Below are 14,906 nucleotides of genomic sequence, written 5' to 3'. Positions count from 1 at the left end.
GTATACGTTACCATAATTTGATAACATACCATGCTTTATACCAGGGTTGGTTGAGGAATTTCACGTTCTGAGGTTATTAATTTGTGAGATTGTTTGTGAACTTTGTAAAATAGTAGAGAAAGAACCAAATAAGTTGGCTTGAATCTGAGAACTATGTAAAAGCGCACAGTAGAAACAAACTGCAAACACAGTAACATTAAGAACAAAAAAGATAGTCTGAAACACAAGTAAATAACAAAGTCTGTTGATAATCCAACTTTATTGAAATCACCACTACAACAACGTACACTATTTCTGCACTAAAACTGATATTTAATATAATATATTAGGATTCTCTTGTAACTTCTAAGTGCTATGTTTCTGCTAGCCGTGTCATCAGTTCAAGGTAGATGCATATTTCTTAGCCTGCGGGAAACAAGAATGTCACATGTAAATTTTAGGATATTAACCGGATATTCTCTAAGATTTTAGCAGAAAAACAGTAATATAGTAACATGTCATGGAAAACCCTAATAAGAAAGAATATAATGGTGAAAGGGCAGAAAAACAGTAATATAGTAAAATGTCATGGAAAACCCTAATAAGAAAGAATATAATGGTGAAAGGGTGCATACCTTGAATTTTCTTGTCTGTTACTGCTGCTCATCTTCACTATTTGGAGACAGAAGACTCTCTCTATACACAGCAGACTGTAGATTGAAACAGAACAACTCTCCACCTCCACCAAAATTTAGAAACTCAAGAAGTTCTCCTTTATGATTACGTTTCTCTAATCTTCCTCCAATGTTTGATCCAAAAATTTCACCATCCTTAGTGGTGCATATGGGGCAAAAACGATCGTTGAGAAAGTTATAAAAGGGTACGACCACACACTTAGTCCAAGATGACTGCACTTTGTACTCTTTCATCATCCATATTTCTGCACTTGTACGGCCTCTGACAGAGCAACACACACTGAGACATTCTCCCATTACCCCAAAGCTATAAACTTTGTATCTTTGTGCAGTGAAATGCTCAAAGAGAGGAATATCTGATAACCTCCTTTCTATCATATCAAAGGCAATAATCACAGCGACATATTCATCCTCAGTGAAAACCAACCAATGAACAGCCCCACTGAACAACACCCCAGCGCTGAATTTGTCTCCGATACACTTGAATGGAAAACAAAAGCTCTTAAATGGAACATACAAAGCAGTTTTGAAAGAGAAAATCAGGATTTCAGCTTTGCGCTCATCACTTTGAGACTCGTCCGTTCCAATAAGAATCAAACAGTAGTTACTCGTTGATGTATCATACACAAAAGCATGCAGAATTTCATCGGCTAAGTCACATTCGAAGTTTGGGAATCGTTTATGGACACCTATTGATGGGTTCCAAAGAATGAGATCTCCCTGGTAGTATAAAAGTACTAATCCTCTGCACGAACCCAAAAGCCCATATTTGTAATGAAAATCATCACTGGGGCGTAGGGGCGGTGGAGGGAGGCAAAGAAAATGCACTGCACTGGATTGTTTGAAAAGCCTTGCGTCTATATCAATGGATTGAACAAAAAAATCCTTCGATTTGATAAGAAGTCTATGAGAGGGTGAAGCAGCTAAGTCATAATGGGAAATGCCAAATTGAGGAGTGGAAATGAGAGAATACCATGATTTGCACACACTCTTAAAACGCAACACAGATCTCACCGGCAATCTCAGAAGAATTTCTCTTGTCAACTCCAGAGGGAGAGTGTGGTTTTCCATGCTCTTTCTTTCACACACAACAGATAGAAAACAGTGAGCTTGACTGATTCACTTGTTTTTGTTTCTGTCTGATTATTATAACATGGCATCAATTTTTAGAATCTTAGCTTCTACTCTCTTTTCCCCTTTCCAATAAACAATTAAACATTGCATGGAAATTGGAAAGCTCTAAAAGCTGGTATTTCACTATTATATTGCCACTTGCTCACTTCTTTTTTAAAAATAATATTTCATCTTTAAAATTCTGTGTCAGTTTGAAGTTGTGTTTTTGTGAAGTGGTTGAGCTATTCGAATCCGAAGGAGTGTTCATCCAGTGATCCGTGCTGTCATCTATTATATATAAGCAAGGAATCTTTAAAGCAGAAAGTGAAGATGCTAATTTCTTCATAAGTATACATCACCGGAAATATGTTCAAGTTAGAAAATCTAACACCTATCAACATGTTTAAAAAACTCAACACCTACCAACTTTGTATGTAATTTTCTTTTAGATAGGGTTTGTTGCTTTGTGAAGCTTGTGTACGCCACCAACAGCTTCTCTAAAATATGGTATTTTTAATTTTGTGCATATCACACTAGTCACGAGACTTGTTAAAATATAGTTTTCTTGTTATTTTTTTACCAAAACTTAAATTTTTTAAAAGACTTGGGTTATTTTGTGCATTTGGGAGAGGAACATAAGTCTCGGGTTCAGGTAACTAGAGAGGATTCTATTGAGAAGGTCATGGGTGAATGCCAAGAAAAAGAAGAGAGAAAGGAAAGGGCTAGAAAGCATGCAGATATGGCAAGAAAAGCAATAGAACAAGGTGTATTAGCAAAAAACAAACAACTGTAGATATTTTCCTGGTTTGTGGTGTTGTCCATCTTAGTCATTTGTTGGGTGTCTGGTGTTTTAAATATCAAAATCAATGTAATTTTGGACTTATAACATATACATCACAGAAAAGCAGTAGATAATCTAAAAGCGACAAAAACAATGATGTTAATCTTTAGCCACTTTCTGTCCTGGAAGTTTTAGAGAGAAAACTTTGGGAAATTGGTGAACATGTCTATAAAAGAATGTGAAAAAAAGATGTAGAGAACGGAAATAGTGTAAATGATGAATAACTTCATAGGTATTGTAATAATAAAGAAAAAAGGGAAAAGAAACCTAGATTGGCAAGACAAGAACAACCAAGTAATTATGTTGTCTTATAATAACCGAACATCTCTAGGTTTACCTATGCTAATCTAGAAACACATTCAAACTAATTCTGAAAAGATATTTTGTTATTAAAAGATAAAGGGTTTAACCGAATAATAAAAAAAAAGAAATTTATCTTCTGCTACGGGTGACCCGTTTTAATTATTCAGAAGGTTGTACAGTAAGGATGGCCCGTTTTGCATCACTGATTCACATTCACTCACGTCACTTCTTTCTTTCTCTCGCATTCGCATAACACAGCAACCCTTGAACCCTTGACGGAGAGGAAGCTCACGGCGTCGGCGGCCACAGCAACCCACAGAACTCTAGAGACACGGTGGTCACTGGTGGAGGAAGAAGCGAGTCACTGACGGAGACGAAGGTCACGGCGCCGGCGGCGAACCACGACGACGACGAGGTTCGTTTTTACAGTTTTCGAAAATTTCCCCCTTTTTTGCGCTAATCGTTCATTGACGTTGGTCCCCCATGGCAGCGGCGGTAACCCAAGCGACGCAAACCCCCACCGTAGTTCAACTGTTTCAGTGTGAAATAAGCTTAACAAGTTTCTTTGCTAAACAAATTGGTACAAGACTCTTACTTTTGTTATTTACTGTTTGGACTGTGAAACACTAGTATTGAAGTCGTGAACGTGCCGTCTACTGTCGCCTCTGGTATGTTTTTGTTGGGGAAATTGTATCGGGTTATGTCTCTTCATTGCACAATTAGTGCACTGTATATATCTATCTTAGATAAAACACTGAAACGGGGGTTACAAAGTAGAACATAGACAACCTAGGTATCCTATTTGTTTGTTCCTGAAGTAAAATCTGTGCCGGAGCTTATCATGTCATTATTTCTTAAATTTGAGTTGTTTATGGTTTCTTTCTTGCTTAATGTTACTTACAGATGTGACATTGGTTTGGAAAACCATTGAAGGTTTTCCTTTATAGCAGAAACACTGACGAAGCCTTTTGGGAGGAGAGTTGCATCAAAATATTGTCTGATGTGGGTGCTTCAGATTCCCCAAATTGTCAGACATACTCCATCTCAAAGCCACCTATGTTGCAGTTCCCGTGTGTATTCAAGATTGCCTGTCACTTTTGCTTCATTGAACCCTTCAACAAACCCCATCAAAGACATAAAGAGCAACAACAATCAATTGATACAGTCATTATGCAAAGGAGGGAACCTTAAGCAGGCTATTCATCTCCTGTGCATTGAGCCTAATCCAACTCAGCAAACTTTTGAGCATTTAATCTATTCATGTGCCCAGCAGAACTCGCTCTCCGATGGCCTTGACATTCATCGCCATCTTACCAACAGGGGTTTTGACCAAGACCCGTTTTTAGCTACTAAACTTATCAATATGTACCATGAGCTCGGGTTTATTGATCGTGCTCGCAAGGTATTTAATGAAACGCTGGAAAGAACCATATATGTCTGGAATGCACTCTTCCGAGCGCTGGCAATGGTGGGTCGTGGTGAGGAGCTGCTAGATTTGTATGCCCAGATGAATTGCACTGGGGTCCCATCGGATAGATTCACGTATACATATGTGCTTAAGGCTTGCGTTGTTTCAGAGCTGTCAGTCTGCCCTCTCAGGAAGGGCAAGGAGATTCATGCCCATATTCTACGACATGGCTATGAAGCAAATATTCATGTTATGACAACTCTGTTAGATGTGTATGCTAAGTTTGGCAGTGTGTCTTATGCAAATTCCGTGTTTTGTGCAATGCCTACCAAGAACTTTGTCTCATGGAGTGCTATGATTGCATGTTTTGCGAAGAATGATATGCCTATGAAAGCACTGGAACTGTTTCAGTTAATGATGCTTGAGGCATGTGATTCAGTTCCAAATTCAGTTACAATGGTTAGTGTACTTCAAGCTTGTGGAGGCCTTGCTGCATTAGAACAAGGGAAGTTGATTCATGGTTATATCCTTCGACGGGGTCTTGATTCTATACTGCCAGTTCTTAGTGCGCTTATTACAATGTATGGAAGATGTGGTGAGATTTCGATGGGACAGAGGGTGTTTGATAGCATGAAGAATCGTGATGTTGTTTCTTGGAATTCTTTGATTTCTATTTACGGCATGCATGGTTTCGGAAAGAAAGCAATCCAAATTTTTGAGAACATGATCCAGCACGGAATTTCACCGAGTTATATATCATTCGTTACTGTTCTGGGTGCTTGCAGTCATGCCAGCCTTGTTGAGGAAGGAAAGATTTTATTTGAATCCATGCTTAGTAAGTACAGGATCCATCCTGGTATGGAGCATTATGCTTGTGTGGTGGATCTTCTTGGACGAGCTAACAGGTTAGATGAAGCGATCGAACTAATAGAAGATATGCATTTTGAACCCGGACCCACAGTTTGGGGTGCCCTTCTTGGATCTTGTAGGATTCACTGTAATGTTGAACTTGCGGAGAGAGCAAGTAGTATGCTTTTTGAGTTGGAGCCTAAGAATGCTGGAAATTATGTGCTTTTAGCCGATATTTATGCGGAAGCTAAGATGTGGAGTGAAGCAAAGAGTGTGATGAAGCTACTGGAAGCTCGTGGCCTTCAAAAGCTTCCCGGTTGCAGCTGGATTGAAGTGAAAAAGAAGGTATACTCGTTTGTCTCTGTTGACGAGCATAACCCACAAATTGAAGAGGTTCAGGCTTTGGTAGTTAAGTTGTCAACTGAGATGAAGGAGCAGGGTTATGTCCCTCATACAAATGTTGTTCTCTACGATCTTGATGAAGAAGAGAAGGAAAGAATTGTACTGGGACACAGCGAAAAGCTTGCAGTTGCCTTTGGACTCATTAATACCGCAAAAGGTGAAACCATAAGGATCAGAAAAAACTTGAGATTGTGTGAAGACTGTCATGCTGTTACAAAATTTATTTCCAAATTTGCTAACAGAGAGATTCTTGTAAGAGACGTGAATCGATTCCATCATTTTAGGGATGGAGTTTGTTCCTGTGGTGACTATTGGTAGTTTTTGGCTGTTACAATGCTCAAGAAAGTATTTTTAAAATAGTAGCAGAGATTAAAATAGTGGCTTCAAACACTATCAGCTCCAGTTCTGGTGTAGATTTATTGTCTTTTTTAAATGAGCTGGAATAATTTTACTTAAAAAATCACAACCATTCTAACAACTTTCTGATATATTCTTTTATACCATGTCAAAGAATTAACTTTTCTTGAAAGTTTTCCTGATTGTGTAAAGACAAATAGTTATATGAGAGAGATGCATGGATTGATATGCTGGGACCTTGGTGAATGAATATGATGTGCCACCGAAGTTGGTATAATGCATTCCGGAGGTCTAAAATGGTAATATTTATTATCTTACTAAACAATCATCATGCTACCATTCTTCAGTTTAGTTATTTTTTATAAACAAAAAGAGATTAAATGTAATGATTTTTTTTTTTTAATTTTAAAGTGAGTACGATAGTGAATAATGAAATGAAATCTGTATTTCATTGTTTGGACATATTGTGATGAAATTATAAAATAAACAAAGAAACTCACTTTCTCTAAATTGAGAACAAAATTTAATAAAATAAAACAAACCAGGTTCTTATCATTTTCATTGTGTTTCCTCTTTATTTTATAATATTTGTGGTATATTTCATTATCTTCAATTTTATTTATATCAATTCGAACATATTCTTAATGTGACAAAGGAAATAGAAGATATGATATATTCATGGTCTAACTTGTCATCAAGGAACATAATTCTTATAAACGCATATACATGAATTTTTTCTTTACAAATCTAATGAGATATAATAGGATCATTGAACAAAGATATTCGATAAAAAGAAAAAAAAAATTACAAATATTGTTTAAATTTAAAGATAGTAATTAAAGAAATAAACTTAGAAAAACAAAATATGTATGTAACTATAAATATACAATTATAGATAAAATAAATTTTAGTTATTAAAATAAAAAATAAAATAATATTTTGTGAATAACTTTTTTATTATAAATATTTATTTTAATTTTAGAAAAATTATAAAACTAGATTTTTTTATTATAAATAATTATTTAAAATTTAAAAAAATAATAATTTAAAATTTAAAAAAGCTCATGATGCTCAATCACTTATACATGATATTAAACTCTAAATCAAATTATAATTCTTTGGCTTAAATACCTTTGTGGTCCTCATTTTTGTAGTGTTTGTTGTGGATAGTCCTCATGTTGACAAAATATTTAAAATGGTCTTCATTTTTACAAAATGTTTAAAATGGTCCTCATTTTCGTAATTCATGTTTTATTTGATCATTTTCTGTAACGCCGTTTAAATTATTAACGGATCATTGTACATGTGACACCGTTTGTATTAGGGTGTGTTATGTGTACTGTACATATTGCTAATTAACTTTAATTTTTTTAATTTAGGGGAAATTTTGCAATTAGGAAAATTTTTTCATCTTTAATTATTAACATCACTATTTTCCAAACTGCTGGTGTGTGTTCCTAACAGCCTTCCAGGTGAGTATCTTTAAGCCTTCCACATGAGTATCTTTACTTTTTGGTCAGAGAATCTTTTTCTAAAATTTGCATACAGATGTCTCATGCAAAATATTAGCTACAACTGCAATCCAATGATGAAATGACAAGTATTAGTTGTTCCATAATTGCAAAATTTCTCATAAATTGAAAAAATTAACGTTAATTAGCCATATGTAATACAAACTGTGTCATCTGTACAATGCTCTGTTAATGATTTAAACAGCGTTACAGAAAAGGACGAAATAAAACATGAATTGCGAAAATGAGGACCAGACCAGTTTAAACATTCTGTCAAGATGAGAATCATCCGCAACAAACACTACGAAAATGAGGACTAAAAAGGTATTTAAGCCTAATTCTTTTTATGAAATTTAAATTTAAATTAAAAGGCATAAGATTTAATTATAGAAAACAAAGAAAACCCTAGTCGGACAAAGATCAAAACAAAATCCTTTGCGGTGTAGCCTCCACCGAAACAGAGAACTCTTCTCCTAACACTACTGCTCAATAGCTAGGTCTCGCTTCCATTGATTCTTCATTTGTTATTCCGCGGTGTGACCTTGAAGTCTCTTGCTATACGACCTGTGCTTCCGACGAAGAATGGAGGTTGTTTTGGCGTCGTCGTCTTTGGACGGCGGAATAGGATGCTGGGATCTTCACACCGGTGCGGAGCAGCTCCGCTACAAATCTTGCTCCTCCCCTTCTCATGGCCTTGTCGCCGTTGGTCCTCGCTTCATCGCCTCCTCTCAGCTTCGAGAACCTTCAGCGACATCTGGTTCTGTTCTCTTCTGGTCCTGGTCCAAGGTTGTTCTCTTTTCGTAATATTATTATTATTTTTTATTATTTAACATTTTCTTATATCATGAAAATTATTACTAATAATGAATGATGCGTGTGCAGCCTCAAGTTGAAGTGAAGAGTTTTCCCGCTGAACCTATTAAACCCCTTGCTTCTAATCACCTGGGAACCTTCATTGCTGGTGGAGCTTTATCTGGGGATATTTATTTGTGGGAAGTAAGTGTTTTGTTTGGTGATCCATTAATGTTTTTTACAACTGTCTGGTTTTCTCATCAATGACTGGAATTATATACAGTCTGTTTCCTCATCAATGTTTTGGATTACATACATTACCTAAGCGGAACAAGTGGAACGAAATATGATCTAAACATATACTGAAGATTTTTTTGGGTGTTAGGTTGTGGAGAATTATGAATTGAAAGGGGGGACTTATTTTGTTTCTGTTTACTGTACCGTGCTGAGTTGCTTGCATTGATTATAAGGTTGAAACCGGTAGATTGCTTAAGAAGTGGCGTGCACATATTAGGGCCGTTACTTGTCTGGTTTTTTCTGAAGATGACTCGTTGTTGGTATCTGGTGCTGAAGATGGAACCGTAAGAGTTTGGTCTCTCTTCATGTACTTTTCTCTCCCTTTTTCTGTTTTGCTTTCCGTTGCAGTAGTGAATTTCCTTTTAGGATACTGTAAAGCTTGGGTTCTAGCAGCAATGCTGACTATAGTGGCATATGCTGCTTTCGTGGTTCAGGATATTCGATGATTTCAGAGGTCAGCAGGCTAATAATCTTTATGAGTATAGTTTTACCGGGCACTCCCTGCACGTGACTGATGTTGTGATTGGTAATGGAGGGTGCAGTGCAATTATTGTGTCAGCTTCAGAGGATCGAACTTGCAAGGTTTGTTTTACTGTCTTTTTGGGGTGGTGTAGTAGAGAAATAGATAATCAATTAAGTACTTTTACTCAAGAATTATATGTACTGTTGCCTGCTTGAGTTGTCTATTTCTAGGATTTGTAAATTCTAATAGTTTATGTTTAGCAAGATAACTCAAATGAATAGTTTTTTCAATATGGGTGGAAACCAGCTGTTATAGTTTATTTGGTGACAATGACATTGTTGTCAAAATCGCAATTTTGGTCATGGGATCGCATTGTTTGTGATATTTTTGTGCTCCCTGTAATCTTAATCCACGTGAAAGATGCAATTTGTTGTAAACAGTGGAATTGCAGAATCTTGGACATAGAATCTGTGGAGTTGCCTGATCCTGCTTTGCATAAGAAAGACTCATTTTCTTGAAAAATAAAAACCAACCCTAACCCACTTGGAAAAACCCCTTGAGCTTTGCTTCTTTGTTCATTTCAATCTATCTGTGCCTCTCATTCTGTTTTCTGCACTTCAGATCCACATTCATCTTATCTGTGCCTCCCTGCCCCTGTTTAACTGGTTTTGGTTTTTATTTGACTGATTTATATACATAATATAAAATCCATTGATACAAAAATGTGAAATATTGTAAAGTGGTATCTTTAATAACTTTTTACAAAAATATTAATTTTATTAAGTGTACTGCTGAATAAAAGTTCTCAGGAATGTCTACAAAATTTGATCTAATTTAGAAATTAATTGATAGTAAATTGCACATGTACAGATTTCTAAATCATCTAAAATTTGTTCTATTGAGGATATAATATATTCCTGCATTAAAAATGTTTGTAATTTATAGAGTTTGATACTTAAGTGTCAATTAATCTTATATTTATAGATAGTTTATGTATGTTGGTATATGTTTGAATGTTTGTAATCAACTTAATTGGATTATAATTTCTTCTTCTCTTAGGTATGGAGCTTATCTAGGGGAACACTACTAAGAAATATAGTATTCCCTTCAGTTATTGATTCCATTGCACTGGATCCAGCTGAACATGTCTTTTATGCTGGCAGTAGAGATGGAAAGATATTTATTGCTGCACTTAACACTGAAAGCGATGCTAGTAATAATCATGGAATGCATATCATTGGTTCTTTCTCTAACCAAAGGTTGTCTTTTCTTCTCTTGTTGTGCTTATTTTAAGAAGTATGGATTTATTGATGATGTCTTATCTCTTGATGTTAGTTTTTCAAATACACCGTACCGTTTCAATTGCAATTCTCTCTTTGAATTACATATTTATTTTGTAAAATTGAACAATTTAGTTGCATGCATCAATTGTCTTGTGCTCCCTCGTAGCTCATATATGATAGTTACTATTTGCCAACTGCAATAATATTGATCTTAGAGCGACAGCTTGGGACTTGGGAGCATTTAGTTTTGTTAAGAATTTATGGATAACTAAAGTGAGTATCAAGTTCCCATCGCACAGAGTTTAATTGTTAGCTATGATGAATTCAAGGAAATCTTTATTCCCTTTACTGATTAAATAACCGATGGATTTTATATCATTTATGTTGACATTTGTAGTTTGTACACCCAACTGATTACAATTTATTAGGTCAACCTATGTCAAAAAATGATTGATTGTTCTCATTGGTTATTCTTTTCTTGTACTACAAGAAAATACAAACTAAGCTGTTATAGCTTTTGAATAAAACATCAATCCATGTTTTATTTGAGTTTGAATTAAACAATGGGAACTTTTTATCTTTAAAGCAGTAATTGTTTCTACGCTTTTAGCTATAGGAGTGTCACTTGTGAACTATACTGCCATTGTGGCACATCATGGCTATTGCCTGTTCCATTGAAATCCATTGCATCTCAAGGCTTGCTATTGCACATGAAGTAGCATAAGGCACGCTGCTATCACAGCCATTAGGGGCAACGTTCTTTAAGGATTGAATTGAAAACTTCCGTTAGTCCACTCAACACTGGGATGTTTAATTTTAATTTAGAGGACAATTTTGGGACTCTGCTCCCTTATCTGGGTTTCAAAATTGAAGTCTATGTGCGTTCTTGTGTCTCTGAAAGATGATCCACAATTCTCTGGCACTATCTCTGGCCAATTCTGATGTTTCTGGTACCCTTCCCTGTCTTTCCATCCTTGCTTTGTTCTCTGCACTATGTCCAATGTTTTGTTGTTGCTATCTTTATTCTGTTCACTCTTTCATGGTTCCCTGGTATCAGAGTTTGTTCTACCCTTTTCCTTTTTGTTGCAATAAATAGCAGTTCTGTTTCTCTCCCACACAGGTATTTCATGTTTTCATCCTTGTTTTCTGTCTCTAATTTTCATGTCTCTAATTTCATGTTTTTTCTGTCTCTGTACCATATCCTCAGCACATATCAATGCCAAGTTGAAACCGTTGGCTGATGCTTCAAAATTTGTTTGAATATTTTGATTACTAGAATTTGTGCAGTAACCAAGTAAATGAACCATGTTTTATTCATAAGCAGATACATTCTTTATAATTTTAGTTTATTTTGTAGTAACTCACGTTCCACATTGCTAGTGGTCATGTTAACTAGAATAAAAAGTTGGTTTAATCTATGCATTGTAATTTAACTAATTTTGTTCTTCAATGTTACAGCAAGACAGTTACTTGCTTAGCATATAGCACGAGTCAGAATTTATTGATATCCGGGTCAGAGGATGGAAAGGTTCGTGTTTGGGATGCAAGAACTCGTCGAATCGTCCGCTTGTTCAAACATGCTAAAGGTATTGTATAAACAGTGAAATTTGACCAGGCTTTGCAAGAAAGAATTTTGATAGCATATATCTTCAGTAATGCATATGTTATGCTATTTTCCGAATGAATTTCTGCTTTTTCAATGCTCAAAGTTATTTTCATTTGCAAAATTCGAATATAGTGAAGACTGGCAATTTATTTGTTATATGGTAAAGCAACTAACGTACCACATGTATGATACCTATGTTTTCAGTATGCAGATGAGCTTTTACAAGAAACACTTTGTTTTACATATCTAGTAGGACTTGGACAGTATTTTTATTATATATTGAACTTCTATTTATATCTGCTGCTATTGAGCCTTTATTTTCTTAAACTTTTTTTTTCTTAATGTCTTTGATATGCGACCTGTTGTTTTTTAAATTGGATGAGAATGCTCTATTCCTTTTATCAATATGTTCTGCAGGATAGCTTTTTACTCACTTGGTTACTGTTAAGGGTTTTTCTCGGATGACATATCTAATGACTATAATTACATGCATGTTTTCAAATTGAGTCCTGCTAAAATTTAATGTTAATTATTGTGGATACTCCAGGGCCTGTAAATAATATTCTTGTTGTTAGACGAGAAAACTCAAGTAATCACATATCTTCTAATGTACAACCATCATCAAGAAAGCAAGGAAATTTACCCCCTCCATTGGAAAAATATGCAAATTCAATACATGAAGACTCAGATATGAACACTACTATCAGTCTTGGGGGTGGCAGGAGTTCCCTAAATCCTTCATACCTCAGTTCTCATGTGATATCTAATTACATTAAGGAACTTCAGGTTTGTCTCTGTGACTACTCTTCTTATTAAAGGATGGTCATTACCTGATTTTGATTGTGATTAATGTTGTTTTTAACCTGTCTCAGCATCAAGGATCAGCTGCTGCTTCTGAAATGGAGACAGAGAAACTAAAACATGATTACCAAAGGGCAATGCAAATGGCTAACCAATGGAAGAATATGTATGAAAACTTAAATAAATTTTGTGTTAACGAACTGTTGGATGGTAGTCAAGCCAGAACCTTAGATGAAAATCACAATTGAGACATTTTTTCTGGTCTTTCACTTTTCAATTTTGTAGCTTGAATTTGTAGATCTCCAGCATCATTAGATTTCCTTCTGCTAATTTGCAATGCTATGGTGATTTTGGTCCCCTGATTGGTTTTTGTTATGTTAGAAGAATTGATTGGTAAAACGTTTTGGGATAGATTCGTGACTTCAGAATTTGATTAATTTTCCATGATTTCATATTATGGTTTAATACATTAGATATTTGGGAACTAGAGTTTACAGTAAATTGTGCCTATTCAGACAGTTGCCCTTTTTTGTTGAGGTTCATGGCAATTAATTTCTCAAAATAATTCATTTCCTCATCAATTTATCTATTATATTACATCAATTTTATTTTGAAAATTTGTTGAGAATTATATTTTCAAAAACTGTTTTAAAGATATTTCTTTAGGATTTGGTTTAGGTAAAAAATACATATGTATGTGCGTGTATTGTTTTTCATGAATGTTTAATTTTATGAACTATGACTCAAATTATTTAACCAATATGATTGCTAAGAATTGTCTTCATTTTATTATTTTGTAAGTTGTAAAAGAAAAGTTATAAACATTACATTTGACATAAACAAGTATTTTTTTTTTTAAAGTTCAGTTTATTCATTATTGCTGAAAAGTAGTTTTATTGCATCTAAAATATTATAAAAATTATGTGATATATTTAAATGAGAATAATAATAATAATATCAATAAAAGTAATGGATAATAATAAATTACGATATAATTGCTTATAATAATGCAAATTACCGTTAAATATATTTGTTTTCATATTCATTGAGATTCATTAACCTAAATTAATTTGTTAATAAATGAGACTTAAATTTGAAGTTAATGTAAATATTTTATAATAACTTGATATTTTTATAACTGAGATCGAAAATAAGTACATATATATTTAAAGTATGCATGAAGTATATTCATCTCCATTTCATTGATTAACCGATGAGAAAGTTAAATTTCATAAACATAAAATATAACAAAAGAAATGGATGTACACTTCATTGACACACTAAGTGCATGTATTTCTACTATTTATAACATAAAACTTTGACTTATATGTATAGTATAGTATATAATTAAGTCTCTTAAGGACTTGCTTAGGGATGAGAAAGAGAAATTTTATATGAATAGAATAAGATTTAGTCCTATACAATAAGGTTTAGTGGTATCCATGGAAATTTTGGAACTATTTTATCCTAAGAAGATAAAAGTATACATATGTATTGTAATTTTAAGTTAATAGATGGATGTGACTTATTTGATTGAATAAAATAAGATAAGTAACCTGATTTTAATAATGATTTAACAGGTTATTAAAAAAATAATTAAGAAAATAATATAATAAAAAATTAATACAATATAACAATATTATTGAAAATGGCAACCACGATAAATAATGTAATAAAAGATTAATACAATATAATAATATTATTAAAAATGGCAAACAGTTTCTTTAACCATGAAACAAACATTATCCAAGATTATTATAATCAATAAGAAAATATAATGAAAAGGAGCAAAAAGTTTTTCCTTCTCATTACAATTATAGAAAAACAATATCAAATTAAAGTGTATATGTAACTATGTAACTACTTATTTAAATTTAATTAAAGTTTATCAATGTATTACTATGTATTATTGTGATAAATAAAAACTTAAGTTATGTGATGCAGTTACCTATCCATCTTATGCATTCCATCTGATCTGATTGTCATTTTAGTTTTTTGTCTTAAATAAATAAATAAAGAAGTGAAAACCAAAATATATAAGAAAACAATAAGTTTTAGTTTACAAGATGGGAGATTAACATGGGGTTTTTAGATTTATATTTTAACATTTGGGGGTTTATTTTTCTCTTTGGCAATGGAAGAACAGTGAAAGTGCAATGAAATGAGAATTGGCAAATTGGTGCTTTCTCATTAAGCAAACTAGGAA

The 14,906-nt window shown here is 33.9% G+C and overlaps 3 protein-coding genes across 4 annotated transcripts; 2 read left to right on the top strand and 1 right to left on the bottom strand.

The window, feature by feature from the left end:
- Nucleotides 1-169: 169 nt before the first annotated feature.
- On the bottom strand, nt 170-2,039 carry LOC114184198 (F-box/kelch-repeat protein At3g23880-like). Its single transcript, XM_028071474.2, has 2 exons — nt 615-2,039; nt 170-405 (listed from the first exon to the last, which is right to left on the bottom strand). Exon 1 carries the CDS (start codon nt 1,743-1,745, stop codon nt 633-635), a length of 1,113 nt encoding a protein of 370 aa, XP_027927275.1. The 5' UTR covers nt 1,746-2,039; the 3' UTR covers nt 170-405; nt 615-632.
- Nucleotides 2,040-3,061: 1,022 nt separating this feature from the next.
- On the top strand, nt 3,062-5,992 carry CRR2 (Tetratricopeptide repeat (TPR)-like superfamily protein). Of its 2 annotated transcripts, none has more exons than XM_028072576.2 (3): nt 3,062-3,346; nt 3,422-3,511; nt 3,865-5,992. In XM_028072576.2, the coding sequence occupies exon 3, from the start codon at nt 3,932-3,934 to the stop codon at nt 5,906-5,908; it is 1,977 nt and encodes a 658-aa protein (XP_027928377.1). In that variant the 5' UTR covers nt 3,062-3,346; nt 3,422-3,511; nt 3,865-3,931; the 3' UTR covers nt 5,909-5,992. The 2 variants fall into 2 exon arrangements, with proteins under 2 accessions (XP_027928377.1, XP_027928376.1); XM_028072575.2 differs by having other exon boundaries at nt 3,835-5,992.
- Nucleotides 5,993-7,879: 1,887 nt separating this feature from the next.
- Nucleotides 7,880-13,057, top strand: RID3 (Transducin/WD40 repeat-like superfamily protein). The gene is made up of 8 exons (XM_028069780.2): nt 7,880-8,244; nt 8,341-8,454; nt 8,721-8,854; nt 8,982-9,129; nt 10,070-10,269; nt 11,752-11,879; nt 12,447-12,685; nt 12,772-13,057. The coding sequence occupies exons 1-8, from the start codon at nt 8,041-8,043 to the stop codon at nt 12,946-12,948; spliced, it is 1,344 nt and encodes a 447-aa protein (XP_027925581.1). The 5' UTR covers nt 7,880-8,040; the 3' UTR covers nt 12,949-13,057.
- Nucleotides 13,058-14,906: the final 1,849 nt, after the last annotated feature.

This window comes from Vigna unguiculata, chromosome 5, assembly GCF_037176805.1.
Source record: "Vigna unguiculata cultivar grain cowpea cultivar isolate G323 ecotype 2 chromosome 5, ASM3717680v1, whole genome shotgun sequence".
Taxonomy (NCBI): Eukaryota; Viridiplantae; Streptophyta; class Magnoliopsida; order Fabales; family Fabaceae; genus Vigna; species Vigna unguiculata.
Note: the sequence above shows the minus strand (reverse complement) of the source record. Positions and strands in the feature narration are given on the sequence as shown.